Consider the following 23855-nt stretch of genomic DNA (forward strand, 5'->3'; position numbering starts at 1 on the left):
TCAAAAATCGGGTGCAAAGGGACATTGGAGTCCTTGTTCAGGATTCCCTGAAGGTTTATTTTCAGGTTGAGTTGGTGGTATGGAAGACAAATGCATTATTAGCATTCAATTTGAGACTAGAATGCAAAAGCAAAGATGTAATGCTGAGGCTTCATAAGAGATTGGTCAGATCACACTTTCAGTTTGTAGTGAGATGCTGAAGATGTTCTATAGGTCAGTTGTGGAGAGCGCCCTCTTCTTTGTGGTGGCGTGTTGGGGAGGCAGCATTAAGAAGAGGGACGCCTCACGTCTTAATAAGCTGGTAAGGAAGGCGGGCTCTGTCGTGGGCAAAGTACTGGAGAGTATAACATCGGTAGCAGAGCGAAGGGCGCTGAGTAGGCTACGGTCAATTATGGAAAACCCTGAACATCCTCTACATAGCACCATCCAGAGACAGAGAAGCAGTTTCAGCGACAGGTTACTATCGATGCAATGCTCCTCAGACAGGATGAAGAGATCAATACTCCCCAATGCCATTCGGCTTTACAATTCAACCGCCAGGAGTAAGATATGTTAAAGTGCCGGGGTTAGGACTCAGTGTATTTAAGTAAACTACTTAAGAACTTTTTAAAAGCTATTTATTAATGCTTTTTGAGAGGGTGATTTTAGATGCATATCATATTTTTACTGAGTTAAGTATTGTATGTAATTAGTTTTGCTACAATAAGTGTATGGGACATTGGAGAAAAAGTTGAATTTCCCCATGGGGATGAATAAAGTATCTATCTATCTATCTATTATGAGCAGTTTTGGGCCCCTTAACTAAGAAAAAGTTGAGAGAAGATTGGAGAGTGTACAGAGAAAGTTCATGAGAATGATTAAAGTAATGAAAAGGTTAATATAAGAGGAACATTTGATGACTTTATATCAGTACTGGCTGGAGTCTATAAGAATGAGGGGGAATCTTACTGAAACCTATAAAATATTGAAAGGTCTGGATAGAGTGGATGGGGAGAGAATATTTCCTATAGTGGGGTTTAGTCTAGGACCAGTGGGCACAGTCTTTCACTCGAGAGATGTCCATTTAGATCAAAGTTGAGGATGAATTTCTCTAGCCAGAGGGTGGTGAATTTGTGGAATTCATTGCTGTGGAGGACAAGTTATTGAGTGTATTTAAAGTGGAGGTTGGTAGGTTCTTGATTAGTCGGTATCAAAAGTTATGGGGAGAAGGCAAAAGTTCTGGTCGCCTCACTACAAGAAGGATGTGGAAACCATAGAAAGGGTGCAGAGGAGATTTACAAGGATGTTACCTGGATTGGGGAGCATGCCTTATGAAGACAGGTTGAGTGAACTCAGCCTTTTCTCCTTGGAGCAACAGAGGATAGGAGGTGACCTGATAGAGGTGTATAAGATGATGAGAGGCATTGATTGTGTGGATAGTCAGAGGCTTATTCCCAGGGCTGAAATGACTGCTACAAGAAGACACAGGTTTAAGGTGCTGGGGAGAAGGTACAGAGCAAATGTCAGGGGTAAGTTTTTTATGCAGAGAGTGGTGAGTACGTGGAATGTGCTGCTGTCAACGGTGGTGGAGGCAGATACGATAGGGTCTTTTAAGAGACTTTTGGATAGGTACATGGAGCTTAGTAAGATAGAGGGCTATGGGTAAACCTAGTAATTTCTAAGGTAGGGACATGTTCGACACAACTTTGTGGGCTGAAGAGCCTGTATTGTGCTGTAGGTTTTCAATGTTTCTTCTATGTTTCTAGAATAGGGTTGAGAGGGCTAGTAAATCAGCCATGATAGAATGGTGGAGCAGGCTCATTGGACTGAATGGACTAATTCTGCTCCTCTGTCTTACATTCTTATTGTATCTGCTTCCACCAGCTCCCTTGCCTGAATATTCCCAACCCCCACCAAACTGTCCTCAGAAATCTCCTTTAAATCTATGCCCTTTGGAATTTGTGAGAATGACTATTTACCCTCTGCCTCTCATAATTTAGTATATTTCTATCAGCTTTTCCTTTAGCCTACAATTCTCCAGAGAAAGCAATCCAAGTTTGTCCAACCTCTCAAACCCCCTAATCCAAGCAGCATCCTGGTAAATCTCTTCCATACCCTCTCCAAACCTTCCACATGCTTGCTGTAATGGGGTGAACAGAACAGCACACAATATTCCAAATGCTGCCTAACCTAAACTTTATACAGACAATAGACAATAGGTGCAGAAGTAGACCATTTGGCCCTTCAAGACTGCACTGCTATTCTGAGATCATGGCAGATCATCTACTAACAATACTCGGTTCCTGCCTTGTCCCCATATCCCTTGATTTCCCCTATCCATAAGATACCTATCTAGTTCCTTCTTGAAAGCATCCAGAGAATTGGCCTCCACTGCCTTCCGAGGCAGTGCGTTCCAGACCCCCACAACTCTCTGGGAGAAGAAGTTTTTCCTTAACTCTGTCCTAAATGACCTACCCCTTATTCTCAAACCATGCCCTCTGGTACTGGACTCTCCCAGCATCTGGAACATATTTCCTGTCTCTATCTTGTCCAATCCCTTAATAATCTTATATGTTGCAATCAGATCCCCTCTCAATCTCCTTAATTCCAGCGTGTACAAGCCCAGTCTCTCTAACCTCTCTGTGTAAGACAGTCCAGACATCCCAGGAATTAACCTTGTGAATCTACGCTGCACTTCCTCTACAGCCAAGATGTCCTTCCTTAACCCTGGAGACCAAAACTGTACACAATACTCCAGGTGTGGTCTCGCCAGGGCCCTGTACAAATGCAAAAGGATTTCCTTGCTCTTGTACTCAATTCCCTTTGTAATAAAGGCCAACATTCCATTAGCCTTCTTCACTGCCTGCTGCACTTGCTCATTCACCTTCAGTGACTGATGAACAAGGACTCCTGGATCTCTTTGTATTTCTCCTTTACCTAACTCTACACCGTTCAGATAATAATCTGCCTTCCTGTTCTTACTCCCAAAGTGGATAACCTCACACTTATTCACATTAAACGTCATCTGCCAAGTATCTGCCCACTCACTCAGCCAATCCAAGTCACCCTGAATTCTCCTAACATCCTCATCCCATGTCACACTGCCACCCAGCTTAGTATCACCAGCAAACTTGCTGATGTTATTCTCAATGCCTTCATCTAAATCGTTGATGTAAATCGTAAACAGCTGTGGTCCCAATACCGAGCCCTGTGGCACCCCACTAGTCACCACCTGCCATTCCGAGAAACACCTATTCACCGCTACCCTTTGCTTTCTATCTGCCAACCAGTTTTCTATCCATGTCAATATCTTCCCACCAATGCCATGAGCTCTGATTTTGCCCACCAGTCTTCTATGTGGGACCTTATCAAATGCCTTCTGAAAATCGAAGTACACTACATCCACTGGATCTCCCTTGTCTAACTTCCTGGTTACATCCTCGAAAAACTCCAATAGATTAGTCAAGCATGATTTGCCCTTGGTAAATCCATGCTGGCTCGGCCCAATCCTATCACTGCTATCTAGATATGCCACTATTTCATCTTTAATAATGAACTCTAGCATCTTCCCCACTACTGATGTTAGGCTGACAGGATGATAGTTCTCTGATTTCTCCCTCCCTCCTTTCTTAAAAAGTGGGATAACATTAGCCATTCTCCAATCCTCAGGAACTGATCCTGAATCTAAGGAACATTGGAAAATGATTACCAATGCATCCGCAATTTCCAGAGCCACCTCCTTTAGTACCCTAGGATGCAGACCATCTGGACCTGGGGATTTGCTAGCCTTCAGTCCCATCAGTCTACTCATCACCGTTTCCTTCCTAATGTCAATCTGTTTCATTTCCTCTGTTACCCTATGTCCTTGGCCCATCCATACATCTGGGAGATTGCTTGTGTCTTCTCTAGTGAAGACGGATCTAAAGTACTTATCAAATTCTTCTGCCATTTCTCTGTTTCCCATAACAATTTCATCCAATTCATTCTTCAAGGACCCAACATTGTTCTTAACTATCTTCTTTCTCTTCACATACCTAAAAAAGCTTTTGCTATCCTCCTTTATATTCCTGGCTAGCTTGCGTTCGTACCTCATTTTTTCTCCCTGTATTGCCTTTTTAGTTAAGTTCTGTTGTTCCTTAAAAACTTCCCAATCATCTGTCCTCCCACTCACCTTAGCTCTGTCATACTTCCTTTTTTTTTAATGCTATGCAATCTCTGACTTCCTTTGTCAACCACTGTGGCCGCTTTCCCCCCTTTGAATCCTTCCTTCTCCGGGGGATGAACTGATTTTGCACCTTGTGCATTATTCCCAAGAATACCTGCCATTGCTGTTCCACTGTCTTTTCTGCTAGGATATCCATCCAGATAACTTTGGCCAGCTCCTCCCTCATGGCTCCATCGTCTCCTTTGTTCAACTGCAACACTGACACCTCCGATCTGCCCTTATCTTTCTCAAGTTTCAGATAAAAACTTATCATATTATGGTCACTACCTCCTAATGGCTCCTTTACTTCAAGATCGCTTATCAAATCCTGTTCATTACACAACACTAAATCCAGAATAGCCTTGTCCCTGGTCAGCTCCCGTACAAGCTGTTCCAAGAATGCATCCCGTAGGCACTCTACAAACTCCCTATCCTGGGGTCCAGCACCAACCTGATTCTCCCAGTTCACCTGCATGTTGAAATCCCCCATAACTACTGCGACATTACCTTTGCCACATGCCAATGTTAACTCCCTATTCAACTTGCACCCAATATCCATGCTACTGTTTGGTGGCCTGTAGACAACACCCATTTGGGTCCTTTTGCCCTTACTGTTCCTCAGTTCTATCCACACAGACTCTACTTCTCCTGATCCTATGTCCCCCCTTGCAAAGGACTGAATCTCATTCCTCAGCAACAGGGCCACCCCACCCCCTCTGCCCACATTTCTGTCCCTACGATAGCACGTATACCCTTGTACATTCATTTCCCAGGTCTGATCTCCCTGCAGCCATGTCTCCGTTATCCCAACAACATCATAGTTACCCATTCGCACCTGAGCTTCAAGCTCATCCTGACATTTCTGACACTTCGTGTATTCAGATATAGAATTTTTAGCCCATTTCTCCTCTCTCTGTTTAAATCGCTACCTATTGTGCTTAACCCAGCTCCCCGAACTCCCATCGGGCTATACGCCCCTTGAATTTTGTTGTCTTTCCTAAATTTACTTATTCTTTCTGCACATTTAACTCCATGTTCCATCAGACCATCCATCTGTACATGTGTCCGCCTTATCACTTGTTCCGCCTCACCTTTCTCTACTACACACTTAATATTCCGGAACCGTGTAGTCCCCACCTGTCCTTTATTCTTTATCTCGCTATCCTCTCTCACATTCTGGATCCCTGCCCCCTGCAAATTTAGTTTAAACCCCCCGAGCAGCACTAGCAAACTTTCCTGCAAGAATGTTAGTACCGCTCCAGTTCAGGTGTAAACTGTCCCTTCGGAACAGATCCCACCTTCCCTGGAACAAAGCCCAATTATCTAAAAACCTGAAGCCCTCCCTCCTGCACCATCCTCTCAGCCACGTATTAATCTGTATATTCCTTCTGTTCCTTGCCTCACTCGCACGTGGCACAGGTAGCAATCCCGAGATTGTTACCCTGTAGGTCCTGCCCTTCAGCTTCACACCTAACTCCCTGAACTCACTACGCAGGACCCCCTCACTCATCCTACCCACATCGTTGGTCCCTACACGGACCACAACATCTGGGTTCTTGCCCTCCCTCTTGAGAATAATCTGCACCTGATCTGAGATGTCCCGGACCCTGGCACCAGGGAGGCAACATACCATCCGAGTCTCCCGATCTTCCCCACAAAATTGCCTAACTGCCCCCTGACTATAGAATCCCCCATCACTACCACTCTCTTCTCTTCCCTCCTCCCCTTCCTAGTCGAGGGTCCAACCTCAGTGCCAGAGGCAGGACTACTGCAACTTGTTCCTGGTAGGTCATCCCCACCAACAGTATCCAAAACGGTATACTTATTGTTGATGGGAACGGCCACATGTGGTGCAACATGGTGCAACATGTGGTACAGGTGCAGCATGACCTCTTGACTCTTTTACTCAATGCCTCATCCAACATGAACCCCCAACTTTTATACTTAATGCCCCAGTCAATGAAAGCAACAATGCCATCTGCCGCTCTTTGCTGCCCTATCCTCTTTTATTGCCATATTCATGGAATAAGGGACTTGCTTCCCAAGATCCCTCTGTATATTATTCTTACATCTGACCTCCAAAAGAGCACAACTCACCCTTGCCTGGATTAAACTCCATCTGCCATATTTCCAACTGATCAATGCCCTGCTGTATCCTTTGACTACCTTCTTCACTATCCACAACTCCAATTATTGTGCCATCTGCACTTACTCCCCAGCTTGTAGTATATCCAGCTCATTTATAATTATCATAAAAACAGAGGATCCAGCACTGATCTCTATAGAACACCATTGGTCATGGACCTCCAGCCAGAATAACACCCCCTCAACTGCCACCCTCTGTCTTCTATTGACCACCTCTTTGTTTCAGCATGAAGTGTCTGTCATACCTGGAAGTGTTTTGACAACAGACTCTTCCGATTGTCCTCAATTTGCCGGAACTGCCCCTTCATTCCTTTCACTTGAGTCTCCATTTTCAAGACGTACTGGAAATCCCTTTGAGTCCTCAGATTCAGAACTTCAATAGATTGAGACATGTTCTGCACCTAAACACAAGCTGCAAATCAAACAACTGCAATTGCTGGAAATCTGCTGTAACCCACTCACCAGGCTCATGTACAAACTAGGCTCGTTAGCTAACTTCGCTAACAGCCACGTGACTCAGCGGTGAGAAGGCCACCTTTCATAAACAATATATAGCTAACATTGGTACAATTTGGGGGTTTAACCAGACAGGAACATAGTGATGTTGTGATTAAAGAAACCTTGATTTGAGTGAATACTGTGGAACTACTGCCCATAAACAATAACCCATTGGCAAGAAAATACAGATTGTACACAGCATAAAATTATAAAGGAAGTTGTATTTACTGATTTCAGCTTTATCAAACAATTATTAAAAGAAAGAAAATGAAAAAGAAAATAAATAAAAGACACAATTACAGTTAGACCAGTCTAAATGTGCACATGACCATTGGAGCTTGTCTCTTTCAAAGCTGGATATAGCCGTAACTCATGGTGCCGTACTCACAGTCTGTGTGAAAGCACCTGCCATAGTCAGAACTTCCTTCGAACGAACAGGTCCTCTTGAATGAACAGGCCATCTTGAACAAACTGGCCACCTCGAACAAACTGGCTCTCTCTCAGGAGTATCTGCCCTCCTCTTTGGAGACATTCATCTGCACAAAGCATTTCCAGCTATGGGCACTCTCTCCCCATAGCATTCACTGGCATCTTTTCTTCTGTCCCACTCCGCAGCTCATGGCAAAAGACCCCAAACCAGACTACTGTCCTTCAGAAAACTCTTTGACACAGCTCTCTGGAACCTTCCCTCACAGCCCACAATCCTGATTGGCTGACACAAATTCCTAAGTTGGACAACATGTTTCCCTTTCTTAGCAGAAGCCAAAACATACTTTACAGCGTGGCACACTGCTTCTACAGTAAACTGATAATATAAACTATCTCACAGCATAGCAGTGGAAATCTTAACCAGGACATTACACAGAAAATGCTGGAAACAACTAAGTGGCAGGATCTGAGGGCTGAGAAATAGTTTAACATTGTGGGTTGAGGACCCTTCAGTGGAACTTTGCTTGAGCTCACTCCCAGTTTGACAAAGGGTTTCGGATGTGAAGTATTCATTCTGCTTCCCTCTTCACAGAAGCTGCCTGACCATAAGATATAGGAGCAGAAGTAGGCCATTTGGCCCATTGAGTCTGCTCTGCCATTCAATCATGGGGTGATCCAATTCTTCCAATCATTTCCATTACCCTGCCTTCTCCCCATACCCTTTGATGCCCTAGTTAATCAAGAACCTATCTATCTCTGCCTTCAATCCTCCCAATGACTTACCCTCCACAGCTGCTCGTGGCAACAAATTTCACAGATTTACTTCCCTTTGACAAAAGTAATTTCTCTGCATCTCTGTTCTAAATGGACGTTCTTCAATCCTGAAGTTGTGCCCTCTTGTCATAGACTCCCCTACCATAGGAAATAACTTTGCCATATCTAATCTGTTTAGGCCTCTTAACATTCAGAATGTTTCTATGAATTCCTCCCTCATTCTCCTGAACTCCAGTGAATACAGCCCAAGAACTGCCAGACGTTCCCCATACGGTAACCCTTTCATTCCTGGAATCATACTCGTGAATCTTCTCTGAGCCCTCTCTAATGTCAGTATATCCTTTCTAAAATAAGGAGCCCAAAACTGCACACAGTACTCCAAGTGTGGTCTCGCAAGTGCCTTAAAGAGCCTCAACATCACATCCTTGCTGTTATATTCTATACCTCTAGAAATGAATGCCAACATTACATTTGCCGCCTTCACCACCGACTCAAACTGGAGGTTAACCTTTAGGGTATCTTGCACAAGGACTCCCAAGTCCCTTTGCATCTCTGCATTTTGAATTCTCTCCCCATCTAAATAATAATCTGCCAATTTTATTTCTTCCACCAAAGTGCACGACCATACACTTTCAAACATTGTATTTCATTTGCCACTTCTTTGCCCTTTCCCCTAAACTATATAAGTTTCTGCAGGCTCTCTGTTTCCTTAACACTACCCGCTCCTCCACCTATCTTTGTATCTTTGGCAAATTTAGCCACAAATCCACTAATCCCATAGTCCAAATCATTGACATACATCGTAAAAGGCAGCGGTCCCAACACTGACTCCTGTGGAACTCCACTGGTAACCGGTAGGCAGCCAGAATAGGATCACTTTATTGCCACTCTCTGTTTTCTGCCGATCAGCCAATGCTCCAACCATGCTAGTAACTTCCCTGTAATTCCATGGGCTCTTATCTTGCTGAACAACCTCATGTGTAGCACCTTGTCAAAGGCCTTCTGAAAATCAAATGTTTCCAACAGTTTCTGTCTTGATATAACAAAATAAATTTTATAACACCTTAGTATTTATATAGGCTCAGTCATAGTTACACAAGACGGAAATGGGTTCTGTGGACTAACTTATCTCCGCCAACCAAGTTGCCTTACTGAGCTGGTCCCTTTCTGTAAAACTGGTGAGTAGCTAATGTTGTCCCATCTTTCAAAAAGGTCTATAGAGATTATCTCAGAAACTATAGATTGGTGACTCTCACTTCACTGGATTGTTAATGACAGAATTTATTAGCAATTAGGCCGTAGTCAACATGGTTTCCTCAAGGAAAAAATCTGTTGAAATTCTTTGAAGAAGCAGGATAGACAAAGAAGAATTGGGCGACATGTACTTGGATTTTCAGGAGGCTTTTGACAAGGTGCCACACATTAGGCTGATTAACATGATTTTATAGGAAAGATTCCAGCATGGATAAAGCAGTGGCTGATTGGCAAGAGGCAAAGAGTGAGAATAAAGGGAGCCTATACAGGCTGGCTGCTGGTGACTAATAGTGTTCCACAGGGGTCTGTGTTGGACTGATTCTTTTTACATTATATGTCAGTGATTTCGAAGATGGAATTGATTCCTTTATTGCAAAATTTGCAGATGATATGATAATAGGGGGAGGGACAGGTAGCTTTGAGGAAGAAGAGAGGCTACAGAAGAACTTAAATTAGGAGAATGGGCAAAGAAATGGTAAATGGAATATAGTGTTGGGAAGTGTATGATTACACACTTTGGTAGATGAAATGAAAGCCCTGACTATTTTCTAAATAGAGAAAAAATACAAAAAACTGAGGTGCAAAGAGACTGGCAGTCCCTGTGCAGGATTCCTTCAAGGTTAATTTGCAGGTTGAGTCTGTGCTGAGGAAGGCAAATGCAATGTTAGCATTCATTTCAAGAGGACTAGAATATAAAAGCAAAGATGTAACATTGAGACTTTATAAAGCACTGGTGAGGCCACACTTGGAGTATTGTGAACAGGTTTTGAGCCCTGTATCTTAGAAAATATGTGCTGAAACTGGAGAGAGTTCAAAGGAGGTTCACAAAAATGATTTCAGGATTGAATGTCTTTAAACCCTGGAATAGAGGGGTGTTCTAAAAGATTAGGGAGAATTTACTTAGCCAGAGTGTGGTGTATCTATGGCATTCTTTGACACAGGCAGCTGTGGAGGCCAGGTTTTAATGTATATTTAACGCAGATGTGGATAGATTCTTGATTAGTCAGGGATGCAGGGATATGGGGAGAAGGCAGGAGATTGGGGCTGAGAGGAAATTTGGATCAACCATGATGTAATGGCGGAGTAGACTCAATGGGCCAAATGGCCTAATTCTGCTCCTGTATCTTTGACCATAAGACATAGGAGCAGAATTAGGCCATTCAGACCATTAAGTCTGCTTTGCCTTCCTATCATGGCTGCTCCCAGATCCCACTTAACTCCATATATCTGCCTTTTTGATTCGGAACAAGAAGGCAGCGGGAGAACACCTAAAGATTTCCAGCGGGAAGACATTTTGAGTTCTCGGGCAAGAGAGAGGCCAAACTATGCAGGTGCGTGACACCAGCCAGTTGAGCGTGAACAGTTTAAAAAGAAGGCAGCCGTATCCAGCGGGCAGCGATGGGAGCGGGCAGCGGAGTGAGAGGCAGCGGAGTGAAAGGGCTTTGGCTCCACGGGCTTCGGCGATAACGGGATGAGTTGAGGCAGCTGTTGATTGCAAAAGGAGGTAGTATGTGTGTGTGAGGCCAGTTTTCTGTGGTCGGTGTCAGATGTGGGAGGTCCTGGAGTCTCCCGGCATCCTGGATGGCCACATCTGCACCCGGTACATTGAGATGCAACTCCTAAGGGACCGTGTTAGGGAACTCGATGACCTTCGTCTGGTCAGGGAGAGTGAGGAGGTGATAGAGAGGAGTTACAGACAGGTGGTCACTCCGGGGCCACGGAGGACAGAGAAATGGGCCACAGTCAGGAGAGGGAAGGGGAAGAGTCAGGTACTAGAGAGTACCCCTGTGGCTGTACCCCTTGACAATAAGTACTCCTGTTTGAGTACTGTTGGGTGGTGGGGACAGCCTACCTGGGGGAAGTGACAGTGGCCGTGCCTCTGGCACAGAGTCTGGCCCTGTGGCTCAGAAGGGTAGGGAAAGGAAGAGGAAGGCAATAGTGATAGGGGACTCTATAGTCAGGGGTTCAGACAGGTGATTCTGTGGATGCAGGAAAGAAACTCAGATGGTAGTTTGCCTCCCAGGTGCCAGGGTCCAGGACGTTTCTGATCGCATCCAGGATATCCTGTGGTGGAAGGGAGAACAGCCAGAGGTCGTGGTACATATTGGTACCAATGACATAGGTAGGAAAAGCGAAGAGGTCCTGAAAGAAGACTACAGGGAGTTAGGAAGGAAGTTGAAAAGCAGGACCTCAAAGGTAGTAATTTTGGGATTACTCCCTGTGCCACGTGACAGTGAGAATAGGAATAGAATGAGGTGAAGGATAAATGCATGGCTGAGGGATTGGAGCAGGGGGCAGGGATTCAGATTTCTGGACCATTGGGACCTCTTTTGGGGCGGGTGTGACCTGTACAAAAAGGATGGGTTGAACTTGAATCCCAGGGGGACCAATATCCTGGCGGGCAGGTTTGATAGAGCTGTTGGGGAGGGTTTAAACTAGTTTGGCAAGGGTTTGGGAATCAGAATGTGAGTGCAGGGATTAAGGTAGAAGGACAAGGGCATAATGCTAAGAGTTCTGAGTTGATGAGGAAGGACAGGCAGGGGACGGAACATAATTGTAGCCAGTTAAAGGGGTTGAAATGTGTCTATTTCAATGCTAGGAGTATTAGGAATAAGGAGGATGAACTTAGAGCATGGATTAGTACGTGGAACTACGATGTTGTGGCTGTTACTGAAACTTGATTGGAGGAAGGGCAGGATTGGATGATGCAGATCCCGGGGTTCAGGTGTTTTAAAAGGAATAGGATGGGAGGTAGAAAAGGTGGGGGGAGTGGCATTGCTGGTCAGGGATAGAATCACGGCTATAGAAAAGGAGGACGCTGCAGAAGGAGTATCCACGGAGTCAGTCTGGGTGGAAGTCAGAAATAGGAAGGGATCAATCACTGTGCTGGGAGTAGTCTATAGGCCTCCAAATAGCCCTCGGGACACTGAGGAGCAGATAAGCAGGCAGATTTTAGAATTTTAGAATGCAGGAAATACAGGGTAGTAGTTATGGGTGATTTCAACTTCCTTCATATTGACTGGCACCTCCTGAGTGCAAGGGAGACAGATGGGGCTGAATTTGTCAGGTGTGTTCAAGAAGGATTCCTGACACAGGATGTGGACCGGCCGACGAGAGGAGAGGCTACACTGGATCTAGTTCTGGGTAATGAACCTGGTCAGGTGACAGACCTCTTGGTGGGGGAGCATTTTGGTGAGAGTGACCACAACTCCCTTAGCTTCAGCATAGCTATAGAAAGGGATAAAATTAGATGAAATGGTAAAGTGCTTAACTGGGGAAGGGCTAACTTTGAAGGGATGAGGCAGGAACTAGCGAGGGTAAATTGGAAACAGATGTTCAAAGGGGAAAGCACAGAAGTAATGTGGGAGAAGTTTAGGGACCACTTGAGCTGGATTCAGGATAGGTTTGTCCCACTGAGGCAAGGAAAAAATGGTAGAAAAAGGGAACCGTGGCTGACGAAACATGTGAGGCAACTCATCAAGAGGAAAAAGGAAGCACATGTTAGATATAAGAAGCAGGAAGTAGGAGGGGCTTATGAGAAATATAGGGTAGCCAGGAAGGAGCTAAAGAAAGGACTTAGGAGAGCTTGAAGGGGGCATGAGAAGGCATTGGCATGTAGGATAAAGGAGAAACCCAAGGCATTCTATGCAATTGTGAAGAATAGGAGGATGACGAGAATGAAGGTGGGACCGCTAAAGGATAAAGAGGGCAACATGTGCCTGGAGGCACAGGAGGATGGGGAGGTCCTAAATGAATACTTTGCTTCAGTATTCACAAGTGAAAAGGATCTTGATCAGGATAAGGTCGAAGTAGAGCAGGCCTGTGTGCTGGACAATGTGGAGATTAAGGAAGAAGAAGTGCTGGATCTTCTTAGAAACATTAAGATTGATAAATCCCCAGGGCTGGATATGATACATCCCAGGTTGTTGTGGGAATTGAAAGAAGAGATCGCAGGAGCATTAGCTATGATCTTTGAATCCTCTTTGGCTGTAGGGGAAGTGCCAGAGGACTGGAGAATGGCAAATGTAGTTCCCTTGTTTAAAAAAGGTAATAGGGAAAAACCTGGGAACTATAGACCCGGTGAGTCTTATGTCGGTGGTATGCAAACTACTGGAAAGGATTCTTAAGGATAGGATCTACGAGCATTTGGAGAAGTACAGTCTACTCATGGATAGTCAACATGGCTTTGTGAAGGGAAGATCGTGCCTCACGAGACTGATTGAGTTTTTTGAAGAAGTAACAAAAGAAATTGATGAGGGTAGGGCAGTGAATGTGGTCTACATGGACTTCAGCAAAGCATTTGACAAGATCCCTCATGAGAGACTCATCCAGAAAGTCATGAGGCATGGGATAAGTAGAACCTTGGCTGTTTGGATAAAAAATTGGCTTAAAGGAAGAAAGCAGAGGGTAGTTGTAGAAGGAAAGTATTCTGCCTGGAGGTCAGTGACTAGTGGAGTGCCCCAGGGATCTGTCCTGGGACCCCTGCTATTTGTGATTTTTAAAAATGACATGGATGTAGAGGCAGAAGGATGGGTGAGTAAGTTTGTGGATGACACGAAGATTGGAGGAGTTGTGGATGGAGCTGTCAGTGGTCGAAGGTTACAAGAGGATATAGACAGGTTGCAGAGTTGGGCAGAAAAATAGCAGAGTTCAATCTGGAGAAGTGTGAGGTGATGCATTTTGGGAGGACAAACCAGAAGACTGAGTTCAGGATTAATGGTCAGTTACTATAGAGTGTGGATGAACAAAGGGACCTTGGGGTTCAAATCCATACATTCCTCAAGGTCACTGCACAGGTTGATAGGGTAGTTAAGAAGGCCTATGGGATGCTAGGCTTCATTAACAGGGGGATTGAGTTGAAGAGTAGAGAGGTCATGTTGCAACTCTACAAATCTCTGGTGAGACCGCACTTAGAGTATTGTGTTCAATTCTGGTCACCACATTATAGGAAGGATGTGGAAGCTATGGAGAGGGTGCAGAGGAGATTTACCAGGATGTTGCCTGGTTTGGAGAACAAGTCATATGAAGCAAGATTAGCAGAGCTGGGACTTTTCTCTTTGGAGTGTAGAAGAATGAGAGGGGACTTGATAGAGGTATACAAGATTATGAGAGGCATAGATAGGGTGGATAGTCAGTACCTGTTTCCCAGGGCACCAATAGCAAACACCAGAGGGTATATGTACAAATTTAAGGGAGGGAAGTGTAGGGGAGACATCAGGGGTAAGTTTTTTACACAGAGGATTGTGAGTGCCTGGAATGTCTTGCCAGCGATGGTGGTGGAGGTTAAAACATTAGGGGTATTTAAGAGCCTCTTGGATAGGCACATAGATTAAAGAAAAATGGAGGGTTATGGGGTAGTGTGGGTTAAGTACCTTTTTTTAAGGGTTATATGGGTCGGCACAACATGGAGGGCTGAAGGGCCTGAACTGTGCTGTAGTGTTCTATGGTTCTATGGTTCTCACCATAACCTTTGATGCCCTGATTGATCAGGAAACGATCAACTCCAGCCTTAAATATACCCATGGATGTGACCTTCTCTGCACTCTGTGGCAGAGCATTCCACAGATTCACTACCCTCTAGCTAAAATAATTCCTCCTTACCTCTATTCTGAAAGGATGTCCGTCAATGTTGAGGCTGTGCCCTTTAGTTCTGGATACCCCCACCCTAGGAACACCCTTTCTCAAATCAGCGCTAGCTAGTCCTTTCAACATTCGGTAGGTTCCACTTTCTGCTAAATTCCAGTGAGTACAGCCTCAAAGCTGCCAAATGCTCCTTATATGTTGACCCCTTCATTCCCAGAATCATCCTGATGAACCTCCTCTGGACTCACTCCAATGACAACACATCGTTTCTGAGATATGGAGCCCAAAACTGTTGACAATACTCCAAGTGTGACCTGACTAGTGTCTTATAAAGGCTCAGAATTATCTCCTTACTTTTACATTCTCTTGAAATAAATGGCAACTTAGCATTTGCCTTCTTTACCACAGACACAACCTGTAAATTAATCTTCTGCGAGTCTTGCACGAGGACTCTTAAGTCCCTCTGCACCTCTAATGTTTGAACCTTCTCCCCATTTAAATAATAGTCCACACTATTGTTCCTTTTACTAAAATATATTATCATACATTTCCCAGCACTGTATTCCATCTGCCACTTTTTTGCCCATTCCTACAATTTCTCTAATTCCTGCTGCAATCGCATTGCTTCCACAGCACTATCTACCCCCTCCATCTATTTTTGTATAATCTGCAAACTTTGCCACAAAGCCACCAATCCCATTATTCAAATCATTGACAAACAATGTGACAAGTAGTGGTCCCAATACTGACTCCTGAGAAACACCACTAGTCAACAGCAGCCAACCAGAAAAGGCCCTTTTTATTCCCAATCATTGCCCCCAGCCTGTCAGCCATTCCTCTATCCATCCCAGTAGCTTTCCTGTAATGCCAAAGGATTTTACCTTGTTAATCAGTCTCAAGTGTGGCATCTTATCAAATGCCTTCTGAAAATCCAAGTAGATGATATCCACTGCCTCTCTTCTGTACACCCTACTTGTTACTTCCTTGAAGAACTCTGACAGATTTGTCAGGCAAGATTTCCCTTCACAGAAACCGGGCTGACTTTGACTTATTTTATCATTAATCTACAAGTACCCTAAAATCTCATCCTGAATAATAGACTTCAACACATTCCCCACCACTGAGGTTAGGCTAACTAGACTATAATTTCCTTTCTTTTGCTTTCCTCCCTTCTTAAGGAGTGGAGTGACATTTACAATCTTCCAGTCCTCTGGGTCCATGCCAGAATCAAGTGATCTTATGGTCTTACGGTCTTTTTTCCTTAACCGGGTCTCAATATCTCTCGAAAACCAAGGTTCCATAAACCTGTAATCTTTGCATTTTGTTCTGACAGGAACATAAAAGCTTTGTACTCACAAAATTTTACTATCGAAGGTCTCCCTCTTACCAGGTATACCTTTGCCAGAAAACAGCCTGTCCCAATCCACACTTGTTAGATCCTTTCCGATACCATCAAAATTGGCCTTTCTCCATTTTAAAATCTCAACAGAATGATCAGATCTATACTTTTCCATAATTTAGTGTTTCCTGACACAAACAGCTGTCACCTGCCCTCTCTCATTCCCAAATAGCAGATCAGTTATTGCATATTCTCAATATAACTCCATTAATATGGTGATAACAATCTTATCCCTCAGTTCCACCCATAAAGTCGCACTGGAAGAAATCTTTAGTCTGTCCTGATTGAGCATTGCTGTGATATTTTCCCTAAAGAGTAATGCCACCCTCCCTCTTTAATCCCTTCTGCATTATCATGTCTAAAGCATCGGAACCACGGAATATTGAGCGTTCAGTGCTGCCACTCCTACAACCGTCTCTCTAAAGGGCAAGAAAGTGGCGAATGTAATACAACATTGGAAAATTTATTGCACTTTAGTAATAGAAATAAATGTGCAGACTATTCTTTACATGGGGTGAAAATCAAAGAATCTAAGATGCAAAGAATCTGGGAGTCCTCGTGCAGAATATCCTAAAGGTTAACTTTCAGGTAGAGTCTGTGGTGCGGAAGGCAAATGCAATGTTAGCATTCATTTCCAGAGCTCTAGAATACTAGAGCAGGGATGTAATGCTGAGGGTTTATAAGACACTGATGAGACCTCACCTTGAATATTGTGAATAGTTTTGGGCTCCTCCATGTGCTGGTATTGGACAGGATTCAGAGGAGGTTCAAGGATGATTCTGGGAATGAGTGGGTTATCATATGAGGAATGTTTGATAGCTGTGGACCTGTATTCATTAGAATCTAGAAGCATGAGGTGGGATTTCAATGAAACTTTTTTGAATTTTGAAAGGCCGAGAAGAGTAGATGTGGAAAGGATGTTTCCTGTAGTAGGGGTGTCTAGGACAAGAGGGCATAGCCTCAGGATAGAGGGGTGTCTATTTAAGATAGAGATGTGGTGAAATTTCATTAACCAGAAGGTGGTGAATTGTGGAATTTATTACCACAGCAACTGTATTTAAGGAGGAGATTGATAAGGTCTTGATTGGCCACAGAATCAAAAGTTATGGGGAAAACACCAGGGAGTGGGGCTGAGGAGGGGAAATAAGGTTCAGCCATTATTGAATGGCGAGCAGATTCAATGGGCAAAATGGCCTAATTCTCCTCCAATGTCTCATTGTTTTACTATTATAATTCCAGGTGTTGATCTATGCCCTGAGGTCATCTCCCTTTCCCACAAATACTCCTGGCATTGAAATACGCACAGCTCAGAACATTAGTTGCACCATTCTAAACCGCTTTTCTTCCTGACTTTGAGGTCTTAAAAATACCTCTCTCTGCGGCTTTTCCACTATCTGTTCTTGTGGTCAGATGCCTTGCAATTCCCATTGCAGCTGGTGTTGCAGTTGGTCAGGACAATCTCAATGGTGCTGCTGTAAAAGTTGATTAGAATTGGGGGAGTGAAACCTTGCTCGCCTCAGTCTCTTCAGGAGGTGAAGACACAGCTGTACCCTTTGACTAAAGAGGTGGTGTTGAGGGATAAAGGTGAGATTGTCTGTTATGTGCGCTGTCAGAAACTTGGTGCTTTTAACTCTCTCCATTGAGAAGCCTATCAGGTCCTGCTTTAAATATACCTGATGATTTGAACTTCAATGCTGTCTGTGGCAATGAATTCCACAGATTTACCACCCCCTAGCTAAGGAGGTTCCTCCTCATCTCTGTTCTGAATGGACAGGCTTCTATTCTGAGGCTGTGCTCTCTAGTCCTAGACTCATCCACTATCGGAAACATCCTCTCCACTCCACTCTAGGCCTTTCAATATTCAATAGGTTTCAAGGAGAACCTCCTTCAATCTTCTGAACTCCAGTGAGTACAGTCCCAGATAAGAGAAAATCTACAGATACTGGAAATCCAAGCAATATACACAAAATGCTGGAGGAACTCAGGTAGCATCTATGGAAAAAAGTATAGTCAACGTATCGGGCTGAGACCCTTCAGCAGGACTGTTCAAGAGCCATCAAACACTCCTCATACATTAACCCTTTCATTTCTGGAATTTTTCTTGTGAAACTCCTCTGGCTACTGTCCAATCCACTCTCCATCATTTCTTAGACAAGAGGCCCAAAACTGCTCATAATACTCCAAAATTAATGCTAAAATTGTATTTGCCTTCCTTATCACTAACTCAACCTGAAAGCTAACCTTTAGGGAGGTCCTGTGGGCTCTTCTCTCTGCCTTCACCTCTTGCACCCCAGCGAAATCAACCCATGTTTATCTAAGCTCTTCTTATAGCTCATGCTCTCTAATCCGAACAATATCCTGATAAACCTCTTCTGGACTCTGTTCAAAGCCTGAATATGTCTCTAATCCAGACAACATCCTGATAAACCTCTTCTAGACTCTGTTCAAAGCCTGAATATGTCTCTAATCCAGACAACATCCTGATAAACCTCTTCTAGATTTTGTTCAAAGCCTGACTATGTCTCTAATCCAGACAACATCCTGGTAAACCTTTTAAGACCATAGAACCATAAGACACAGGAACTGAATTTGGGCCATTCAGACCATTGAGTTTGCTCTGCCATTCCATCATAGCTGATCCTGAATCCCATTCAACCCCATACATCTATAGTGTGTGGCAGAACATTCCATAGATTCACAACTCTCTGGCTAAAATTTTCCTTCTTACCTCTGTTCTAAAAGGTAACCTTCAATTTTGAGGTTGTGTCTCCTCGTTCTGGATAGCCCCACGACAGGAAAAAACCTGTCTACGTACCCTATCTAGTCCTTTCAATATTCAGTAGATTTCAATGAGATTCCTCCCTCATTCTTCTAAATTCCAGTGAGTACAGGCCCAAAGCTGCCAAATGCTCCTCATATGTTAACTCCATCATTCCCAGAATCATCCTTGTGAACCTTCTCTGGACTCTCTCCAAAGACAACACATCCCTTCTGAGATATGGGACCCCAAACTCTTGACAATACTCCAAGTGCAGCCTGATTTGTGTCTTATAAAGGCTCAGCATTATCTCCTTGCTTTTATATTCTATTCCCCATGAAATAAGTGCCAACATTTCATTTGCCTTCTTTACCACAAACTCGACCTGTAAGTTAGCCTTCTGGAGTCTTGCATGAGGTCTCCCAAGTCCCTCTGTACTTCTGATGTTTGAACCTTCTCCCCATTTAGATAATCGTCCACACTATTGTTCTTTTTCCCATGATAATGTTGAATGATAATAAACTTTGACTTGAACATTTGATTATTAATTTAATTTGATTGGGTCAATGGGTCAAAGGGCCTCTTCCTTTGCTGTAGTATTCTGTGCTCTAAATACTGCCATTTGCAAATTCTATTCAATTCTCCCCACAGAATCTCCCACTCACTCACACACTCAGACACATCTTACAGTGTCCAACACACACATATATATGTGATTGGGAAGCAATCAAAGCACCTGCAGGAGCCCCTTATGTTTACAGAAAGATCCTGCAAACTCCACACCGACATCACTGGAGATGTGGTTGGAACTTGGATCTTTTCATCTGTGAGGCAGTGGCTGTGTTACCCCAAAGCCAAGTGTTATTTCCCTGATAGATGATAGACTGCACAGGATGGGACGGTTTTCCCTGAGACATAGGAGGCTGAGGGGTGAACTTATAGATGTTTATAAAACTATGAGGTATGTAGAGTAATGCAACGGGTGACAGATGACACAAATTGTTCAAAATAGAAACTGTTCTACATAATTCGCACACACCGTCATTGAGTTATTTGCTTTAGAGATGGTGTCTGACGTAATGACAGCAGTGTAAGGCAATGGCTTTTGGTCTGTTCATAAAGGGCTGCAGCTTTTGTTAAGCACATAAAATGACTCTCGCGTGTTTTATTGACAAAATGCTCACTTATTTTATTGACAGGTGCATAGATATGGCAGAAAATCACAGTCTCTTCCCCAGGGTAGGGAAGTTTAAAACTAGGGGTAATGGGTATAAGGTGAGAGGGGAATAGTTTAAAGGGGAGCTAAGGGCCAGATTTTTCACCAGGAGAGTGATGGATATGTGGAATGAGCTGCTAGAGGTAGGTACAATGACATCTCTATTTTAATAATAAAAGACATTTTGGCAGGTATCTGGATTGGAAAGGTAAGCGGAATGGGCAAATGAATTTAAATGGGACAGGCTCTGGTAGGTAGCTTGGTCAGCATAAATACTTAGTTGGGCTGAAGGGCCTGGTTCTGAGCTGTCTGACTAGGAATTTGGAACCGTATCAATACCGCAATGAGCACCTTTATGAAAATCTCTGTCTGCCACATAAGATCACTCTGAGTGGAAACATACCTTTTCGAGGAGCCGTTGCAGTTGCTTGCTGCGTGCATCCCTGGAGCACAGGTTCTGCTCCGGAGCCACTACTGTGCAGATGCATCTTCCATCAGGGTCCTGGGCCGAGCTGTAGACTTGCCAGCCTTCCCTCAGCCTGACAGACTGTGGAGGCAAGGTCGAACAGTTTACCAATAACTGGCAGCACAGTGCAGTAACTGTTCCCTGTTTAACCCTTCACATTTGTCATTTTATCACCTCATCAACCATCTGCATCTGTTCTCTGTAGCTGTCTGTTCATTTGTTTGCTGAATGCTGCTTCTCTACCCATGTGATACTGTTTTCCTCTTTATTGGTGTCTCTGCCCCTCTTTCCTCTTCTTTTCTGTGTGTGTTTCTCTCTCCTTTTCTCTCTCGCCCTCTCTCATCCTGCTCTCTTTCTTGATACTCCTCCTGCCACTTTCAGCAATCTAGATAGATAGAGATAGATAGATAGATACTTTATTCATCCCCATGGGGAAATTCAACTTTTTTTCCAATGTCCCATACACTTGTTGTAGCAAAACTAATTACATACAATACTTAACTCAGTAAAAAATATGATATGCATCTAAATCACTATCTCAAAAAGCATTAATAATAGCTTTTAAAAAGTTCTTAAGACCTGGCGGTTGAATTGTAGAGCCTAATGGCATTGGGGAGTATTGACCTCTTCATCCTGTCTGAGGAGCATTGCATCGATAGTAACCTGTCGCTGAAACTGCTTCTCTGTCTCTGGATGGTGCTATGTAGAGGATGTTCAGAGTTTTCCATAATTGACCGTAGCCTACTCAGCGCCCTTCGCTCAGCTACCGATGTTAAACTCTCCAGTACTTTGCCCACGACAGAGCCCGCCTTCCTTACCAGCTTATTAAGATGTGAGGCGTCCCTCTTCTTAATGCTTCCTCCCCAACACGCCACCACAAAGAAGAGGGCGCTCTCCACAACTGACCTATAGAACATCTTCAGCATCTCACTACAGACATTGAATGACGCCAACCTCATTTTCCACCAACAAATTTCTCTCTCCTGTTGTGACCTCCTGCTCCTATTGTGGTTACAATACAAACTAAACAAAAATCAAGAGATGAAAAGCAGACTTTCTTTAAGTTAAACTGTGTCTCATAGACTCATAGTTCCTCAGCTTTTCAGCCAATTGAGTCCGTGTTTTCCCTCAGTCACCTATTGATGCCAATCCTACACCAATCCCATTTTATTTTTCCAACATTCCCATCAATTCCCCCCAAATTGCACCCCTCGCCCACACATTGGGGACAATTTACTGTGGAAAATTAACCTGCCAGCCCACACATCTTTGGGATATGGGAGGGAACTATAGCCCCCAGGGGAAACCCACGGAGTCACAGAGAAAATGTGCAAACTCCACATGGACATCTCTGGAGATCAGGACTGAACCAGAACATTATGCGGGGACAGTGTTTTTCTCCACTGCACCACTCCAAGCATTCAAATGTTTCTGTTAACTATTTTTCATTCATTTCCCTACTGTCTTGCCCAGTGTGAATTTTCCATATTGGAAAGGACAGTGGAGAATGTTCAGGGAGAGTTGAGAATTTACCATATATCCTCACCCCTTAAAAAACAGACCATTTAGCCTATCAAGAGAATGCTAGCTCACAGAACAATCATATTCCACAATAATTCTGCCAGAATAATGAGCTTGAGAGGTAGAAAGACGATAAGGTCCTGAAGAGAGAATTTAGGGAGCTAGCTAGAAAGCTGAAAAACAGGACCTCCAGGGTAGTAATCTCTGGATTGCTGCCTGTGCCACAAGCCAACAAGAGGAAGAATAAGATGATATGGCAGATGAATGTGTGGCTGAGGAACTGGTGTAGGGAGCAGGGGTTCAGATTTATGGATCATTGGGATCTCTTCTGAGGGAGGTATGATTTGTATAAAAAGGATTGGCTACACCTGAACCGGAGAGGATTCAATATCCTTGCGGTCAGATTTGCTGCAGTTGTTTGGGAGGGTTTAAACTACAGTAATTTGGCAGAGGCATGGGAACCAGAGTGATAGTGTTGAGGATAAGGTAGTTGGTTTACGAACAGTGGCAGTGTAGTGAGACTGCTAGCAAGGAGAGGTTGATGGTAGGATAAAATTGTAGTCAAAAGGATGAGTTGCAATGTAAAAGGCAGACAAAATTGAAAAGGGTGAATACAGGACTGATGGTGTTACATTTGAATGTGCACAGTAAACAGGATAAGGTAGATGAACTTGTACATAGATTGTTATGATGTTATAGACTGGTTATGATGTTGTGGGCAGCACTGAATCATGGCTGAAAGAAGATTATAACTGGTGAGTTTAACATCTCAGGATACACATTATATCAAAAGGTAAAGGGGTTTGTGTGGCTCTGCTGATAAAAATTGAAATCAAATCATTAGAAAGAGGAGGACATGGGATCAGAAGGTATTGCATCGTTGTGGATAGAGCTAAGGAAATGCAAGGCGAAAATGACCCCAATGGGAGTTATATATAGACTCCTCAAACAGCAGTATAGATGTGGTCTACAATTTACAATGGGAGATAGAAATGCCAAAAGGGCATCGTTACAATAGTCATGGGGAACTTCAATATGTAGGTAGATTGGGAACATTAGGCTGGTGCTGAATTACAGGAGGGTGAATTTCCAGAGTGCCTACGAGGTGGCTTTTTAGAGCAGCCCACTGGAGATCAACTATTCTGGATTGAGTGCAATGAACCAGAATTGTTAAAGCAAAGGAGCCCTGAGAGTTTAGTGATCATAATATAATTTAATTCACCCTGTAATTTGAGAAGGAGAAGCTAAAGTCAGATATATCAGTATTACAGTGGAGTAAAGGGAACTACAAAGGCATGAGAAAGGAGTTGGCCAGAAATGACTGGAAAAGAACACTGACAGGGATGACGGCAGAGCAGTAGTGGTTAGAATTTCTGGGAACAATTCAGAAGGTGCAGGATATAAACATCCTGAAGAGGAAGAAGCATTCTAAAGACAGGATAACACAACTGTGGCTGGCATAAAAGTCAAAACTAACATAAAGGCCAAAGAGTGGGCATAAGAACATAAACATTATAACAGATTAAAATTTAGTGGGAAGGTAGATGATTGGGAATCTTTTAAAAACCAACAGAAGGCAATTAAAATAAATCATTAAGAAGCTAAAGATGGAATACGAAGGTAAGCTAG

At 43.6% G+C, this 23855-nt stretch overlaps 1 protein-coding gene across 2 annotated transcripts in view; it reads right to left on the bottom strand.

Moving 5' to 3' along the window:
- Positions 1–23855, bottom strand: part of olfm3a (olfactomedin 3a) — a 68427-nt gene that overhangs the window by 25545 nt on the left and 19027 nt on the right. The window contains exons 2-3 of one of the 2 annotated variants that reach the window (XM_073062461.1): positions 20643–20786; positions 6574–6729 (exon numbers count right to left, since the gene is read on the bottom strand). In XM_073062461.1, the coding sequence (XP_072918562.1) occupies positions 6574–6729; positions 20643–20786 (300 nt within the window). The remainder of the gene's footprint in view (positions 1–6573; positions 6730–20642; positions 20787–23855) is intronic. The other variant, XM_073062462.1, reaches the window with a different exon arrangement.

The sequence above is a fragment of the Hemitrygon akajei genome, chromosome 12, assembly GCF_048418815.1.
Source record: "Hemitrygon akajei chromosome 12, sHemAka1.3, whole genome shotgun sequence".
In the NCBI taxonomy this organism is placed as follows: domain Eukaryota; kingdom Metazoa; phylum Chordata; class Chondrichthyes; order Myliobatiformes; family Dasyatidae; genus Hemitrygon; species Hemitrygon akajei.